Genomic DNA, 18,516 nt, shown 5'->3' with positions numbered 1-18,516 from the left:
AAGACCCCATTTATCTACCTCCTCCACAAGGGCATTGTGAGGGATAATCAATTCATGTTCATATAACACTATGCAAAGCATCTCAGAGTCTAGCAAACCATTGGTAAGAGCCCTTATAGGGACTGATAGCATTGCAGACACCCAGGAAATCAGAGGGTCCAGTTAATATAGCATATGAACAGGTTCTGGTTCAGTGTGGGATGCTGCTGCTGCCTTTCCTGTGCAATTCCATGTAAGGGGAGAGGGATGCGGCGGGGCTCTTTGTTTCCTGCTTTGCCTTTGGACAGTTGGGCTAATTCTAACTATCAGTCCCACATTTAGTAGGTGCAGAGGGACAGTGCGCTTCTCCCTGTAGCTGTTTAACTATGCCAGACAGGTAAGTAGAAAAGACAGCTGCCAATGAGAAGAGCTAGACTGGCTTGGAAATTTGTGGCTGTGATTTGGACCCTCGTCATACCCACGTACTTTGTCACTGAGATAGGGTAACCCATGGTAACTGAATTCCTAGCAGTACAGGGACCAAGTGCCTCCCCTCCCAACAGCTCTATAAAAAGGGTCTGTCAAAGGAACCCCACAGGCTGCTGCCTATCAGCACAGACAAGAAAGAAAACTTAGACAGTGAGAGAGAGTCAGGGACCAGAGAGGAAGTGCCAGCATGGCTTCTGCTTTCAGACTTCAGTGCCACTGCATCCTGATCTTCTTGGCAGCCCTCAAGGGGGAAACCAGATACCTAGAGGTGAGCAATGCAACTGGCACCTTTCACAGCTCATCACACCTTCTCCAGCCTTCTTCCAACTCGCAGTTCCAGGTTTAGGGCATCCTGCCTGAGTCCTCTACCCCTCCCACTCCCTTCCAAAGCCTTCGGAGCAGACTGGAGGTAACATTAAAGGCAGCAGGTCCTCTCCCCATGTCCCCAGCTAGTGCCCCTTCCCGCAGCCGGCTGGCAGCTTGGCTAAGGGATTGAGAGACTCACCGTGCACCCGGCTTGCTCGCGCCCTCTCTCCCGCGCGGGTCCCCTCTGGAGCCGGCTGCCTTAGACCGTGACAGGCAGGAAGTTTCAGACGAAGCGTTGTCTGCGCGGGCCCATTTGTGGAGGAGGGCGGGATGCCATTCGCTGACACCTGTGTCAGGGGGGTGCAGGGCGAGGGAGGGCTGCTGCCGTCAGCCCATGTCCCCTTGGCCCAGGCTGTTCTTGCCCGAGTGTTTCCTTTCCCCAGGCCAGGGGTGCTGGCGAGGACGAGCCCTTTCTGCTCCTCAGCGCAGACCTGAAGCGGGAGTTGTCAGGCAGGCAGCTCTACCATCGGGCGCTCAGTGAGTTTCTTCGCTTCTCGGCTAAGGCGGGAGGCCCGGGGAGAGCTCAGAGCGGGCGGTCTGAACTGGGGGGGAGGAGGAGGCTGAGGTGAGAACTCGGACACGCGTGATGTGGGGAGCTCCTGGCTAAGGGAGTGGGAGATGGGGTGCTCAGCTTGGGCCCTTGGCATGGAGGTCTAAGCCCGACTCCCCCCCGGCTCAGCTCTCCCCATGGGGGGCGGCCGGGGGTGCCTCTCTGCAGCACGGCCAGAGGGAGCTGGGCGCGGGTCTCCCTGCGGGAGCGGCGCTGAGACGCGGCCTCTGTCTCTCCAGGATGCATTGACATGCTGAGCGTGGAGGGGCAGTTCACCTTCACCGCCGAGCAGCCCCAGCTGCACTGTGCCGCTTTTTTCATAGGAGACCCCGAGGAGCTCATCACAATAGACTATGACTTCGTCAATATTGACTGCCAAGGGGGAGACTTCCTGAAGGTAGGAGGCTGGCAACTCCTGGTGATACTCCCGTCCTCCATATACTAACCAGGCACAGGACATGGCATTTATGGGTGTGGGGGGATGGAGGGGAAATGTGTGTGTGTGTGTATATGTGTTTCAGAGGTTTAAAAGGTAACTGTCATTCGTACTTGTGCTCCTAACCCCCTTAGGCGCTTCTGAAGCTCTCCCCCTGTAAGATCTGATCATGATGCAGGCGGGGTTGCTTGTTAAACTGCAGTGCAAACGTTTCAGCACTCTCACAGAGGACCCCTGGCTGTTTCTTCCTCCCTGTTTTCATGTGATCGGTTTTAAAGAGAAGCCCAGGTAGCCTCGTTAGTGTTGCTTTGTTGTTGCTTTTGTAACACGATGAATCACACGAATGCTGTTGATATTACTGTAGCTCTCAGAGGATTTTCACTGCACAAGCATTTAGCTTCAGTTTACTGATGAGGGGCTTGGTGCTTTCTTTCTTTTAAATGGCTCCAGTGGAGCTTTTCATGGCATTCTCCTTAAACAGAATGAACTCCATGACTCATGGTCAATTATATTTAAGAACTAAGAAAACATCACTGGAAAACTTTGACTTCAATGGCCTTACACCAGGGAGAAACTTTCACCAAGTACTTAAAAAAGGAGTACTTGTAGCACTTTAGAGACTAACAAATTTATTTAAGCAAAAACTTTTGTGAGCTACAGCTCACTTCATCGGATCCGATGAAGTGAGCTGTAGCTCACGAAAGCTTATGCTCAAATAAATTTGTTAGTCTCTAAGGTGCCACAAGTACTCCTTTTCTTTTTGTGGATACAGACTAACATGGCTGCTACTCTGAAACCAAGTACTTAATTCAGTTAATGAGACCAAGGGAGGCTTCAAAGTGCCTGGGTCATGACCTTATGGTGCCCCCTAATCTTAACATGGGTGGGGGCTATACCCTCTTCTTTCCCGGCAGGGGTCTGTGGATGAGGACAGGAAATAAGGAGGAGGTGTGGAAGGAACCAAGTCAGGCCTTGGACTTTTGACTTCCCCATGGAAATACAGTTCCCTGCTGTATTACTCCTTTGTAGTTTCTCCCATCTTGGGATCTCCACAGGGATCACATTGCCAGTGGGTGATGATAGGGGAGGGGAGAAGTGATACTGGGGACCTCCTGTGGAGCCATGGCATTTAACACTGGACCTTTTCTTTGGGGCCAGAAAAATTCAGACAGAACTTCACTAGGGGCCTTTGTGGCTTTTCTTCAACCTACACTCTGAGTTTCACAATTCTTACAAACAGCTTTACCTGCTTATATTCTAACACCCATATGTAGCCACTTGATAAGGATTTGCTGCTCTAGAAGATCTGGGGCCTGATCCTTAGGTAAGAAAGCCTTTCCCTATAAGCATAAGGATTCCTCACTAAATGCTTGCAGGTTCTGGCCCTTAGCGTCTAAGTGCTCTACATGAAAACCACTGAAGCATGTAATGGCTTGCTGAGTAAAAGCAATGAGAAGACAAGTGAATCAGGGCTCAAAGGGTAGTTGCTCAGTTAAGCTAATTGCAGTGCAGATACTTAATTTGTTTTGGCTCTGACAAACAGTATTCTCACAAATTTTCCCAGAACACCGTAAGGGCAAATTTGATGCCATGTTTACTGTTATGTTCTTTCATGGTCAGCACAAGCCTCAGAGTGAGATGAGAAGGAAATGTTGTAGCTCAGTTGGTTTCAGGATGAGAAAGGGACAAAGTGGTTGAGGTAATATTTTTTATTGGACCAACTTCTGTTGGTGAAAGGTTCAAGCTCTGGAGTTTCAAAGAGCTCTTCTTCAGCTCTGGGGAAGGTTAACAGCATGCCTAAGCTAAATACAAGTTGGGACACTCTGGTTACCTTCCCCAGACCTGAAGAAGAGCTATGTGAAGCTCCAAAACTTGTACCTTTGGCCCAATAAAAGATATTACCTCACCTACCGTGTCTCCCTCATTAAAAGGAAAGGCACAGAAAGAAAAAGGTCTGGCCTAGCACAAGCAGTAATACTGGCAGGAATTCTTCACTGAAGATTTATCATGCTGATTTTTCAAGATGAAGTGCCAGGGCTCAGGAATGTCTTCTATCCAATTAAAAACAAGCATTAAAACATTCCAAGTGGAAAAAGGCAGAGGCATCAAAGTAATTAATAGTTAGAGGTTGAGATGGTGACATATGTTTGACATTGATGCTAGATGACATCAGTCAAAAGCTTGGCTTAGTAATAATGGAACAGTAATAATAATGGAATAATAATAAAAAAAGATAGTTTTAAACCATGAGATTCTCACTCCATCTTCCCTTCATTAAATACAACCAACATTAGCCCTGGGAAAAGTACAGTCTCTAACATAAAATACATGCATTTATCTACATATGTTGACTGAAACATCAGCAGTTACTTTCTTTTAACCACAGGGAATATAGAAACACAGATCCTTCTAATTTCATTGGTGGTTTTGGACTAAACACCTGGTGTCAAAAAAATCAACAAATCCACTACTAGTTGAGTCTGTTTGGTATTGCTGGATTAGGATTATAATACGAGATCTACTTGTAGTAATTATCAAGAAGATAATCGCTAATATAAGCATTATTTTTAGGTACATATGGTATGAAGAGCACTGAGCAAGACAGAAGATAACAAGAATAAGAGTGAGGCAGGTGGCAAATTGGAATTATTGCTATTCATTGGCCAAGGACCAGCTAGCATATTATTTTTGTTATCCCATCCCGCCATCAACTTGTTTCGTTCACCCACCTGTTCTGTGTTATCTGTTTAGATTGTAAACTGTTTGGGTCAGGGAATGTCTACTACTTGGCGTCTGTGGGCAGGGCCTAGCACAATGAGAACTGATCTGGCTGACTCCTCTGTGGCTGCCATAATATAAATGTAAATAATATGAACACATGGTACATGCCCCTGAAGTATAAATAGGACCTAACCATCTAAGGACATCATTCTGAAAACCTTTATTCATGGAAGCAGTCATCTTCTTGCAAGTAGAGTTTGCAGGATAGAACTCTATATAATCTTAAAATACTTAGTCACACTCTGACCTAGAATACAGCTGCATTTCCGTGCCTTTGATGTGGGACCAATACCTACCCACACAAGAAAGTTTGTTAAATTGCTGATAAGGCTGCAAAAGTGCCTTTCCTCCCAGCACAACCAACAAAAAACAAGGTGATTACCAGGTAAAGCAGCAGCAGAATCCCAACCAGACTCCATTCACAGACCTTACTCCTCAAAGATTAGAGTGCTCAAGTGCATTCACAGACTCCTCACCACCAGCACACAACCACCCACAACATAGTACACATGCAGTTCCTCAGAATCTCACTCAAACTTTCCTGGTTTGTTGGACTGAAACTCTGGCTGTCAAACCTCCACAGGTAACTGGAAGGCTGTTTGGTGCGAGAGGGAAGGATAGGTGAGATGGATTCAGCAAGGGTGAGGAGCTGGTAAGGGCATAGCTACAGAACCAGAGAGGTAGCAGGGCTCTGGAAGCAGAGGGATAGGATGCACAGAGGGTGGGGAGCAGCATCAGACAGGGCAGCAAAGCCAGGCAGGAAGCTTCAGAGAATGGGTGTTGACTGTGAAGATGCATTGTTCTGTCAGCTGCCACCATGCAAAATATAATGTTATCTTTCAGCATTTTTTAAAATTGATCCCCCATGAGATCTGATATTATTTCCAGGAGCACAAAGCATTAAGAGATATATCAAGGTCATAAACACTGCCTTGTGAAGGCAGAGGGGTCTGAAAAACATAAGACCCTTTGTAAAAATGTCAGGAAGGACTGGTTTTTAATCCCTTTAGTGTTTAAACATGAGGGGGAGGGGTTGGATTCTGCCAAGGATTTGTAAAATGCAAGTTTGTTTTCCTTTTTGAAGTGGCATCATTGTGGGAAGGATCAGTTTCAGGGTTGGCTATTCAAAACCATCCAGGGGAGTTAGGAGCTCATTGAAAATAAATGGGTCCTGTGTTCCTAATTCCCTTATGTGCTTTTGAAAATCTTACTGTCAAACTCCACCTTTAGAGGAAAACTCTAAACTGGAGCCTCTTTTACATCTTTTACACTCTGTAATCTTTGACATGTCTGGAGACTGCTGACAGAATGGTAACAAACCTGAACTGTTCTTTGAATCACTGAACCCCTGTAGGTGTTTGATGGCTGGATACTCAAAGGTGAGAAGTTTCCTAGTTCTTTGGACCATCCTCTCCCTACTTCAGAAAGATATGTAGATTTTTGCAAAAGCGGCAACATCCGTAGGAGCATCAGGTCATCCCAGAATGTGGCAATGATCTTCTTCAGAATTCATGAACCTGGGAATGGATTTACATTTACAATAAAGAAAAATGACAACCTCTTCCGTAAGTCTGATTTTCATATTGCCACTTGGATTGTCAGATGGGCTACATTTGGATTAGGAACCAAAAAGAACCAATTATCATGAAGCAGTACAGTTGAAAAGAAGCTGGTAAACTTAAAACCACGCTCTCTGAAATCGTTTTGAAGTCTTCAGTAAATTGATAGACTTAGAAGACCAGATTCCTAGCTGCTGTAAAGTGACATTGTTCAATGGAGCTATGAGAATTTATACCAGCTGAGGACCTGGTTTAGAAAGTACTTATATAGGCTAAGCTTGTGTCTCACATTAAGAGAGAAAGTCAGTGAAATACGAGAGATTTTTTAAGAAAGCCTGCTATATGTAAGATCCAAGGAATTTTTATTTCAAAGATTTGTTCCAATCTATAACGTTAATATATCCAATAAGAGTAAATGGTATTACTTTAAGAATCTTAAATTTGGCAAATGACTAGAGCTGGGTAGGTAATGAGAAAAAATATTCAAATATGTTATTTGAAATCCATGGTGAATTTTGTCAAATTACTCTATGGCAATGTTTTTAAATGATTTGCACAGGTCTATAAACTGACCAAATGAAAAATATTTACTTAAAACAGCACAAAATTCAGCAAACAATTTATTTGCCAACCCAGTCCAGTTACTATTCAACCCAGTCCAGTTACTATTCATTTGATAAACATGCTAACTCAGAGTGACAGGTTTCAGGGTAGCAGCCGTGTTAGTCTGTATCTGCAAAAAGAAAAGGAGTACTTGTGGCACCTTAGATTTGTGTCCATTTATTCTTTTACATAGAGACTGTCCAGTTTGGCCAATGTACAAATCAGGTGTCAAGAATTATAACATTCAAAAACCAGTCAGAGAACACTTCAATCTTTTTGGTCACTCGATTACAGACCTAAAAGTGGCAATTCTTCAACAACAAAAAACTTTAAAACCAGACTCCAGTGAGAGACTGCTGCATTGGAATTAATTTGCAAACTAGATACAATTAACTTAGGCTTGAATAAAGACTGGGAGTGGATGTGTCATTACACAAAGTAAAACTATTTCCCCATGTTTATTCTCCCCCCCACCCCCCACTGTTCCTCACACGTTCTTGTCAACTGCTGGAAATGGCCCACCTTGATTATCACTACAAAAGGTTCCCCGCTCCCCCCCACTCCTGCTGGTAATAGCTCACCTTACCTGATCACTCTCCTTACAGTGTGTATGGTAATACCCATTGTTTCATGTTCTCTGTGTATATAAATCTCCCCACTGTATTTTCCACTGCATGCATCCGATGAAGTGAGCTGTAGCTCACGAAAGCTTATGCTCAAATAAATTTGTTAGTCTCTAAGGTGCAACAAGAACTCCTTTTCTTCTAACTCAGAGTGCAGTTCTGCCACCCTTACCCACACTGAATATGCCCTACTTTATATTCTAGGCCCAAACTATCCTGTGCATGGGAGGAAACTCAGAGGAAGGAATTCTCTGTGAGGATCCCCCATGGAAAGGGTGGGGTTTAATCTCCTCCCTCCCCACATGAAAGGCTGCGGGGGCTGACCCCAAATCTGGATGATCTCTGGGAGGTTTGTGCTTCCATGTGGGCTCTGATACCAGGCACCGCTTCTCTGCAGCATGATTCCTCTGGAGCCTTCCCCTGCCTGTGACTGTTCTGAGGAAATGACAGTACAACACCCAGGGCCAGGATAAGGGGAGACCTGGATCCCCCGGTTTCACTCACTTCTCTCTTCAGCTCATCCAGTCTCCTTCTGCTCCATATGGTGGACCCTGAACCAGAGCGTGGGTCCCCTGCAGGATTGAGCAGGGTGGGAGGTGAGCTGCACAAAGTGGGTTCTGTGTGGATCTAGGGACAATGTCTGAGCCATACATTAGAATAAATCCTCTTTAAAGGTGAAAGATTCCTTGGAATGAAAATATAGGATCTTAAATATGGCAGAAACAAGTGTGCCAAAAAGAGTCGCTGCTCTGCACCACGGAGACACAAGGTAAGCTGCCATCAGTAATGGCTGAATCTATCAATTTAATGAAGATTTTAAAATAAAACCAATATTCATCCTCTGGTTTCAATGGGATCCCTTTCAGTGTGAGTAAGTGGGGGCAGAACATGGCTATCAATGAATGTTTTAATAGATACATAATGTAAGATAATAGCTAGTGGACTTCATGTAATATGTAGCTTATTATTAAATACTGACCAAAGAGCTAGGTCTTAATCCCTAAGAAACCCGTGCCCCTATGCAGAGCCCCACTGAAGTCAATTGGACTCCATGAAGATTCAAGAGTCAACCCAGGCAGAGTCAGCTGCAGGATCAGGTCTAAGGCTACATCTACACTGCAGTCAGGGGAATTATTTGCAGCTGGTGTACGTGTACCCTCACTACCTTTAATATAGCCAGCTTGCTAAAAATAGCAGTGAGGATGCGGTGGTGCAGGCTTCAGTGTGGGCTAGCAATGCAAGGATGTACCTGGGGAGGGCAGGCAGGCTTGTATGTTCCACAAGTATAGCTAAGCCCTGGTCTACACTACAACCTTATATTGGTATAACTACGTCACTCAGGGATGTGGAAAATCCTGACCTAACCCACTATGTCGACAGGAGGGCGTCTCTCGTAGACATAGCTACAACCTCTCAGGGAGACGGAGTAACTACGCCAATGGGAGAAGCTCTCCCGTCGGCATAGGTAGTGTCTTCACTAGGCACTACAGAGCTGTAAGAATAAACAAACCCAAAACCACAAGCCCGGGCCTTCGTGTCTTCACTGCTATTTTTAGCAGACTAGCTGGATTAAAGGTAGCTCAGATAATCTACAAAACCTTCTAATTATACCCGCAGCTACAGTGTAGATGTAGTCTAAAATACTCAGCTAAAAGGAGTTTCTTTAAGTTCTTTGACATGTGATATTACGTTCTGAGTGATATGCTGGCAATTGCTAGAGAACAATACCATGTACTAGCCAAAGGAAATGCTGAGTGAATCTTTTTTCAGCATTCTATTTATAATAAATAGTAATAAAATGAATTGTTCTTTGATAGGATCCATTATTTGAGAAAATGGGATACAGTGAAGAGTGCAGACTGGCCTATTTTGGAAGTGTAATGACACGGCCTGCAGGCCAGATTCTGTTCATGATTACACCAGCTGTAAATCAAAATAACTCTGCTGAAGTCAGTAGAGGTCCCGGGGGCAGAATCTGGCCCTGTGAGTTTGGCCTGTGAGCTGCAATTACATCAAGAGTGTCTAGAACACAGTTGGATGTCTAAATCTATGCTGTATGCAGATTGTGACTAATTACACTGTATCTTTTTCCTGTGCTAAAGCTTGCAATGTCATCTCTCAGACCCCTACGGGAAGGTTTACCCTGGTAATTCCTCATCAGCACAGAAACTGCAGTTTTTCCATAATCTATCCAGTGGTGATAAAAATATCTGACCTTATACTGGGACATTTAAATAGCCTCCATTTAAAGGTGAGTTGTTTGTTTGTGTCGTAGTAAATTAATGTCTTCAGCTGGAGTGTAGCATAGATAATGAGGTTATACAGAGTGTTATTTGTATATTTACGATTATTAATATGTTGAGTCCCCTTATATGTGCGAGGCATCTCATAAGAAACCAAGCTTCTGCTCAAAAGAGCATCCAATCTGCATTTCACACAACCAGTAGTGAAGGTCTGAAACAGGCAAAAGGGTAACACATATTGTGTAGTTATGGGTGTGTTTAGTATGACAGACATTAAAAGCAGGAATCTATTTACAATGGACCCAGTCCCATGAGGTGCTGAGAACCTTCTGTCCCTTTTTATTTCAGTAGGAGTGGAGGGGACTTGTTAACTTGCAGAATTGGACCTGGGGTGGTTTGAAATCTATGGAAATGGTATAAAATTAGTACCTTGAGTTGAGCCAGGGGAAACTCTGCTGACTGGATTCCTCTGAAGATCATAGTAACCCATTTGGACCACAACAGGTCTTCCCAAGAAGACCCATTTATAATTTAAGCCTATTAGTATGGTAGGAGGGAGGCCCAGAGCAAGCAAAGAGCCCCTCCAAATCCATAGAGAGGCAAGCAGGTTCTTCCACAGCTCAGCCATGGAGGAGCTTAAAAGGATTACACACACAACCTAACAATAAGCAGCTGTTAGTTCTGAAGGGTTCCAAGAACAGGAGGAACACCCACTGCTGCAAAGAGCCTTTCCCTCCCATAACATGCAGACTGGGGGAAGAAGTGGGGCAGATTTCTTTGTCCCAGGGGGTGCTTCTCCTGTCTTGGCTGCCTTGCAGAACTACCAGCTGATAATCTTCAAGTTGTGCAGCCTCTTTATGCTCTTCCATCACTGAGCTGTGGAGGAACCTGCTTGCCTCTCCATGGATTTGGAGGGGCTCTTTGCTTCTCTGGAGCTCCTTTGCCCAAAGGTTTTCAATAGTGTTCCATACCTATGGAGTCCCGCAAGGGGCCTGGTTTCTATCCAGCTTCATGATATCAAGCACCATAGGGTCAAGATTTGGGTGTAAACAACGTATGGGAAAGAACAGCAAATGATTAAAGCTAAGGTACTGGATTTCATGCAGGTAACAGCAATGTTCAGGCTGTGGAGTTTGAAGTATAATTTTTAACCACTTCATAAATTCTCATCATATATTGATTATACCATTGCTATTTCATAAAAACTCATTATATATTGATTATACCATTGCTGTTTTGTTTGAGGCACAGAAATAGTTTAATTTAAAAAAGAGAACATTTATGGGAGCCTGGGTGATTCAGTAAATAAACTGCATATCTTAAATCTCTGAGGATCCAGCTCAAACCAGTACCCAAGTATCACCTTGCCTTACTAGCCATCCTTGCATGGATTTACATGGTTGTCTCTGACCAAGGAGAGAGAGTGTTCCCACAAACATAGTTCTTAGATTATTGCCAGGGCAAAAAAACCCCAATAAATGTAGGTCTCCTAAGTGAAAAAACAGAGTTTGCCCATTATAAACTAGCTGAAAATGCCTGTGGATCCAATCCTGCCAATAGACGCACACCTCTTTTGTCCCACACGGAGTCCCATGTGTCTCACTGAAGTCTCTGGGCCTGCAATCACATAAATGGTGGCAGAAGTTGTCTAGAAATGTAATTTGCACCAATTTGGCATGTGGTGGTGTGCAAAATGAGTGTGACTTAATCATTAACAGACAGACGTGGGATTGTAACAGGAAAAGGAATAGGGGAAACTAACTGAGCACAGCTCTTACCATGGGTTGAAGCAGCAGAATGGGAGTTGGTATAAGGTAGCGCTGGCAGTGAGCATTAAACCACAGAAGAAAATCTTTGCAGTTTTCTAAGACAATGAAGCTGCAGAAAGAGACTCTCCCCAGCTCCCTCAGTCCATAGAAGCCAAAATGTACTGAGGGGTTTCCCCAGGATTGCAGGGAAGGGACTTTTGTGTTGGCTCCAAAATCCTCTTTCACCCTGCCCCAGTGGATTTTAGGTCAGCTAAATGGGGTTTCTGTTCCTTTCACAATGCTCCCTACTTGGTAAACATGGAGGGGGAATGTTGTGCTCTCCTGATATTTTCACTGTAAGTTAACTTAGTGAACAGCATAGCCTGGTTAGTTGTCACTCTGACAACTACCTAGAAATGTAATGGGATGGTGAAACAGAGTGAGGCACGTGCGCACACGCACACACACACACACTCACACACACTCTCTCTCTCTCTCAACATTGAAATGAAACATTTTTTTGACAATTTCATTTGACCCCAAACAATTTTTCTGACTTTTCAATTTGCAAAAAAAAAAAAAAAAAAAAAAAAATGTTTTCAGGGTCTACTTGAAACATTTTAATTTTTTTATTTTTCGTAATTGCCAGTGAACCAAAAAGTCAGTTATTTGCACAGCTCTGTGTGTGTGTGGAATTTATAGTTAGGATTATATTAGCAGCAAAAATTCATTGCAGTACCTTTGTTAATTAACTAAACTTTGCAAAGGTAATATATTTCAGTACCACAGCTATCGTATCTTACTGTTTTTGATAGGATGATTTGGTTTGTTAGAGCCAACATGATCCAAAACCTTAATTGGGTACTCCTATTGCTAAAATCCATCTATAGATTACTTGTATGGTCTCTTGAGGACATTAAATTTGCTAACTTCAAATTAGAGCATTAAACAGGCCAAAAGGGGCCTGATTTTTACAGATCTGAGCGCCCACAACTCCTATTGATTTAAATGATATCTAAATGACTGTTTAATTTATTAAGTATATTCAAAATGTATCTTCTGTCTCTGTCTTTATAGAAACCATCAACGGGCTGTGCAGGAGTGGGAGATTTTGTGGAGCTGTTGGGTGGAACTGGATTAGACCCCTCCAAGATGTTCCCACTAGCTGATCTGTGTCAATCCTTTCATGGTTCTGGTGAGAAGGTCTTTTGTTTAAATTTGTGCATGAGGACATAATTAATTAGCAGTAGAGTACAGCAGAAATCTGATTTTCTGGTAGGCTTGGGTACTTCATATGGAGCAGAACCTGAGAATCAAAGCTGTTAAGAGCTCAACCAGTGTGTTTAGGTTTCCTGTATTACAGCCCCTAGATGGAGAACTTAAGGACAGACTGGAAACCACAGCAGGGTTAAGCTTCAATTAAAAAAAAATTCTTATTACAGATATGTCCATAGTCAATAAGGACTGCAACAGAAGGATGTTCCTAGCAACCATGATAAGGTCAAAACAGGGCAGGCAAGTTCTGAGTGGAGGGGGAGGAGTCCTTCATATGTTACTCAAAGTCCCAAGTTGTGCAATGCGATTAAGCAATTTTTTGGTCTGCTGACTGAACCGAAAAATTGAAAATATATATATTATATATAATTTCAAGGTGACTCAAAAGCAAAATGTTTAAAATATTTTGGCAAACCAAAGTAGTTAAAAAATATACATTTCAGGTCAAACAAAATATTTTGTCCAACTCAAAATGAAATGTTTAATATTTGAGGGTGATTTTTAATACCTTTTAAAAACTTATTTATACCTTTGATGTAAAATATAAAACAAAAAGTCATCTTGAATGGAATAATTAAAATGTTTCATTAAAAATGTCAAAACAAAACATTTTGATTTTTTCAGATTGTTTTGTTTTGTTCGGACCAAAACAATTTGCTGAATTCAATATAAACTAGCTAAATGTTTTGGTCGACCTGAATCTACATTTTTTGATGAAAAAGCTTTGTCCTAAAAATTTCACCCAGCTCTAGTTCCAAGAGCCTTCTCTTCCTTTGGAAAGAAAAAATGTACTGCTTACATAAGTTTCTCTAACATGCGGGACGTTAGAAAAGCTCTAAATCAGCGTTATCTCAAGCTTTTCAGGCTGATGACCTGTTATTCAAAGTAAAAAGTTTTTGCAGTCTCCTTATATTTATTATAAAAGAAAGAGTAAAAATGTATGTGGGATAATAATAAGCCTATATAATGTACTTTTGTGGATATGTGATTTGAGAGATTGACAGAAAACTCTTGATTGTGATGAGTAAGGGTGTATGGGGCAGTGAGATTTTCTTTGCTTTAGATTGTAATTCAGCAGCTCGTGATATCTCCTCCTCCTCCCCCCAATTGCCTTTCATGATCCATCTTTGAGGTCACAACCCACCATTTGAGAAAAACTTCTCTACACCAGAGCAAACAGAATTAAAGTCTCAGACAAAAAAAATGTCACTGAGCCTATGCTGAGTGCTCCTATGAGGTAATATTGTTTCCAAGGCAGCTCTTGAATACATTGTGAAATAGTGCTCGAGTTAATGAGAGAAAGGGAAATCATACAATGGTATATTATTGGGATGAATCTGAAGGGTTGGGAGTCCAGTGGGTTCAGGCTCCCTCCAAATACAAAAGGCCACTTTGAGTTCTTGAAATGGTCTGCAAAGGTTAATGCCAAACTCCTCCTCAGGAAGCTCATCACAAAGCAGGGTTTAATAACAGGCTCAATGAGCTCTGACAAGGTTTGGGGCCTGATGCCACTCCTAATGCGTATTTGGAAAACACAGGTATATGGAGAGATACAGCAGAATAATTGGAGAAGCAATGAGAAAGACAGAGCTCAGTATTGTAGAACCTCCATACTGAGAAGTTCCACTGATTTCAGTGGGGACTCTGAGTGCACAGAAGACTTAACAGGATGAAGACCAAGAACTGGGAAAAAAGTGAAGGGGAGAAGGGACTGATCTGTGAAGGGGAGAGATGCAGAGGAAGAAAAAAGAGAGAGGGAGAAGGTACAATAGAACACAGGGGAAAAGGAAATGGAGAAAGAGTGGGAGCAAGTGTAGAAAAGGTGTGAGGATGGAAGGAATGAGGACAGGTGAGAGAATGGGAAAAGAGATTACCAACAACATAAATTCTATAGAACTGACTTGAAGCAGGATGGATAAGTTTCAGCATAATGTGTTGCTATAAAGCTTTAGGAACAATCATCACATCTTAGAGCTCAGGTTCATCCTAAAAGGGACATGCTTGGGCTCTGAAAAAGGGATAGCACAAAGGTGTATATTTCACAGGTGATGTGTTGAGGAAGGCATGAGGAATATGTCTGCACTGCCTTTTGATATGAGGGAAGGTTAATAGTAAGGAAAATGTGACATTCCCTCGTGGGTAAGGTTAAGATTCTGTCATAGTTATTTTTAGTAAAAGTCAGGAACAGATCATGGGCATTAAACGAAGATTCACAGAAGCCTGCAACATGTCCCTGACTTTTACTAAAAATACCCGGGAGAGAGGAATGACAAACAGATCACTGCCAAGGCTTGCAGCTGCTCCAGACCCGCCAGTACTCCTGTGGTGGGGGCTGACCCAACCCCAGCCTCTGCTCCAGCAGCCCTGCCCAGAAGAAGTCATGGAGGTCCCAGAAAGTCATGGAATCCATGACGTCCATGACAGAATCATATCCTTACTCATTGGTAATGCAACATGGAAACACAGATGTCTTCATGCCTCTTAATCAATGGGGTGGAATAACCAAGTAAATAATCAGCTATCCGTAGAAATGTAGGGCTGGAAGTAACCTCAAGAGGTTGTCTAGTCCATCCACCCCACACTGAGGCAGGACTAAATAAACCTAGACCATTCTTGACAAATGTTTGTCTAACCTGTTCTTAAAAACCTCCAATGCTGGGGATTTCACAACCTCCCTTGGTAACCTATTCCAGAGCATAGCTACCCTTTTACTTAGAAAGTTTTTCCTACTATCTAACCCAAATCTCTTTCGCTGCAAATTAAGCTGATTACGTCTTGTCCTACCTTCAGTAGACATGGAGAACAATTGATCACCAGTCTCTTTATAACAGCCCTTAACATATTTGAAGACTGTTATCAGGTCCCCTTTCAGTCTTCTTTTCACAAGACTAAACATGGCCTTTTTTTAATCTTTCCTCTATAGGTCAGGTTTTCTAAACCTTTTATTATTTTTATTGCTCTCGTCTGGACTCTCTGCAATTTGCCTAAATCTTTTTTAAAGCATGACATCTAAAAGCGGGCACAATATTCCAGATGAGGCCTCACCAGTGCTGAGTAGAGTGGGATAGTTACCTTCTGTGTCTTACATATAACACTCCTGTTAATACATCTGTCTTTTTCGCAATGGCATCTCATTGTTGACTCATATTTAATTTGTAATTCACTATAACCTCCAGATCTTTTTCTCTAGTACTACTGCCTAGCCAGTTATTTCCCATTAGTATTTGTGCATTTGACTTTTCCTTCTCAAGTGCCATGCTTTGCATTAGTCTTTATTGAATTTCATCTTGTTGATTGCAGACCAATTCTCTAAGTTACTAAGTCATTTTGAATTCCAGTCTTGTCCTCCAAAGTGCTAGCAACGCCACACAGCTTGCTGTCATTCATAAATTTGATAAGCATACATTCCACTTAGTTATCCAAATCATTAATGAAAATATTGAATAGTACCAGACTCAGGACAAACTTCTGCAGGACACAATTGGACACATTCTCACAGTTTGATAGCAAACCATTGATAACTACTCTTTGAGTATGATTTTTCAACCAATTGTGTACCATTTTATAGTAATTTCATCTGGACCGCATTTCCCTAGTTTGCTTATGCGAATGTCATGTGGGACTGTGTCAAAACCCTTACTAAAATCAAGATATATCACCTCTACTGCTTCCTCCCTATCCACTAGGCCAGTAACTCTGTCAAAGAAGGAAATTAAGTTAGTTTGACATGTTTTGTTCTTGACAAATCCATGCTGGGCTATTCCTTATAACCCTATTATTCTTCAGGTGTTTACAAATTGATTAATAATTTGTTCCAGCACCTTTCCAGGTATTGAATTTAGGCTGATTGGTTCATAATTCCTCTTAGTAAAGATAAATTCATCTTCCCCCAATGCGTGCCCCTGCCCTTTTACTTTGTTGTAATGAAAAGAGGCAGGATTGAAGTAGACATCTGTTTTGATACTCCCCCATTCACTGTGTTACAAGTGCACATTGTACTCTCATCCTGAATTCTCCTATGGAGTGTTGTCTGAAGAAAACCTGACTAACCTGAGTGTTCCCTACTTGGGCATGCTATACTAGAATTTAAACACACCTTTTACATTAGGAGGAATCTTCTTGGTGTTGGCACCTAAAAACTGTCATTTTTTCAATAGGAAATATTTCACAAATGGTTTATTAATGACACCTCCGTGGTTGGGAATGGTTTCCTTTAAATATTATTATCAATGGCATTTAACATTCATATACATTTCAGGGCATAGACATAGAAAGGGGACAGGTGGAAATAACATATGGAATTAGTATTAGTAAATAGAACATTTGGTGAAATGGTCAAACCGTTTAAAAATTAATAATAAAAATACAAAATTTAATTTTTTAATTTTGTTAATATTTAACTTGTATTCAGTAGTGTCATCATTCTACAGTCAGCTAGGTGAAAAGTTCATCATAGTGGGAAAGTTATATATAAGAATGGATACTTTCAACTATATATTTAGACATTTGTATTTAGTAATTCCTAACAATGTAAAACGCTATCTTTTCATTGATTAGCTCAAATGAAGATTGGCTGTGACAATACTGTACTACGAATGGTGTCCAGTGGCAAGCATATTAATCGTGTGTCATTTGAGTATCATCAGCTTGACCAATATGAATTGGAAAACAGAAAGGAGAATAGCATTGAGGAGTTCTGCTTCCCTAGTATTTGAGAAACCATTCAAAGCATTTTCACGCTGCTAGCAAAAATATGGTCTTGGTTGATAAACAATGTACTTTTAATTTTAACTAACTAGTATTATCAAACTTTCTATGGCATACGCATCCTTATCTTTTTCATATTAAACAGCTGTTCCCATGACCAATCAGGAAAAATGATCTAATGTGTTAATCTTTCTATTTATCATAATACTTTTTTGTTGCAATATTTGGGTTCCTTTATTGTATCCAAAATTAATAAAGAGAACAGAAGACCATGTTCCCAATATAATTATTATTTCAAAAGGACATAGGCGAAAATCCTCTATGTAGCTAGTATGAGCACTCATAAAAACTACAAATTAATATCAAATTCAATTAGCAACTTTACCTTTTTATATCAGATGCACTCACAAAAAGAAAAAATATGGTGGAATGTACATCAGTTTTATAATAGAAAATCCATTATTAGTATGTGCAAAGATTGCTTATTTATTACTATAAATGTACTATTATTTATTTCTAATTATTTGTTTTTAATAAAAACATTTGTAGCATGGAAACTTTTCCTTATACAAGTCAAAACATGAATAAATACATTCAAAGTGTTGGCAAAATTTTATGTTGCATTTGTCTGAGAAGCTGTTTAACTCTCTGGTTAACTTTGTAAATCTTGTGCAGTTTTTTTGGAAATGGTAATCTTGGACATCTGTCACTGTAAAACTGGACCATTAAAGTAACATTATGGCCATAAATTCAGTTTGCACTGTTGCATACCCATATGAAGACTTACAGTAAGCACCAATTTAATAGTTAATTAAAAACCTTAAACAGTAAAGATAACGAAGTGGGCACTATGAGGAAAGTGTGGGTATAAGTGCCTACAAATACAGGTATTTTTGTCCCTGGACCTTTACCTACCCATAAGAGGGGGATGTTGTGTTACCATTTCAAGTACAAAGCTTCCAGAAGAGTGACAATATATTGAAATATCAGCATTACACAAATTATCCTACCTTAGAAAAATAAGGCTCCATCTCAAGTGTATCTCAGGAGCACTTCTCGATTAATTCTTTATGTCTTTGAAATTATTGCTGCTAAATTTAGGCCTTGGTGACATTATGACTGAGATTTTTAATAGTGGGTCCCTAAAATTAGGCTCC

At 41.5% G+C, this 18,516-nt stretch overlaps 1 protein-coding gene across 1 annotated transcript; it reads left to right on the top strand.

The window, feature by feature from the left end:
- The first annotated feature begins 569 nt into the window (after positions 1-569).
- CRHBP (corticotropin releasing hormone binding protein) lies at positions 570-17,805 on the top strand. The gene is made up of 7 exons (XM_073346199.1): positions 570-736; positions 1,218-1,311; positions 1,624-1,781; positions 5,956-6,166; positions 9,489-9,637; positions 12,455-12,572; positions 17,210-17,805. Exons 1-7 carry the CDS (start codon positions 656-658, stop codon positions 17,365-17,367), a joined length of 969 nt encoding a protein of 322 aa, XP_073202300.1. The 5' UTR covers positions 570-655; the 3' UTR covers positions 17,368-17,805.
- Positions 17,806-18,516: the final 711 nt, after the last annotated feature.

The sequence above is a fragment of the Lepidochelys kempii genome, chromosome 5 (assembly GCF_965140285.1).
Source record: "Lepidochelys kempii isolate rLepKem1 chromosome 5, rLepKem1.hap1, whole genome shotgun sequence".
In the NCBI taxonomy this organism is placed as follows: domain Eukaryota; kingdom Metazoa; phylum Chordata; order Testudines; family Cheloniidae; genus Lepidochelys; species Lepidochelys kempii.
The sequence above is the reverse complement of the archived record's forward strand: the minus strand, read 5'-3'. Positions and strand labels throughout refer to the sequence as shown.

Excerpts from the sequence above, each read along its gene's own strand:
- CRHBP (XM_073346199.1), top strand. The coding sequence starts at position 656 with ATGGCTTCTGCTTTCAGACTTCAGTGCCACTGCATCCTGATCTTCTTG. Across the intron at positions 1,312-1,623 it reads GCTCTACCATCGGGCGCTCA|GATGCATTGACATGCTGAGC; the intron begins GTGAGTTTCTTC and ends CTGTCTCTCCAG. Across the intron at positions 1,782-5,955 it reads AAGGGGGAGACTTCCTGAAG|GTGTTTGATGGCTGGATACT; the intron begins GTAGGAGGCTGG and ends GAACCCCTGTAG.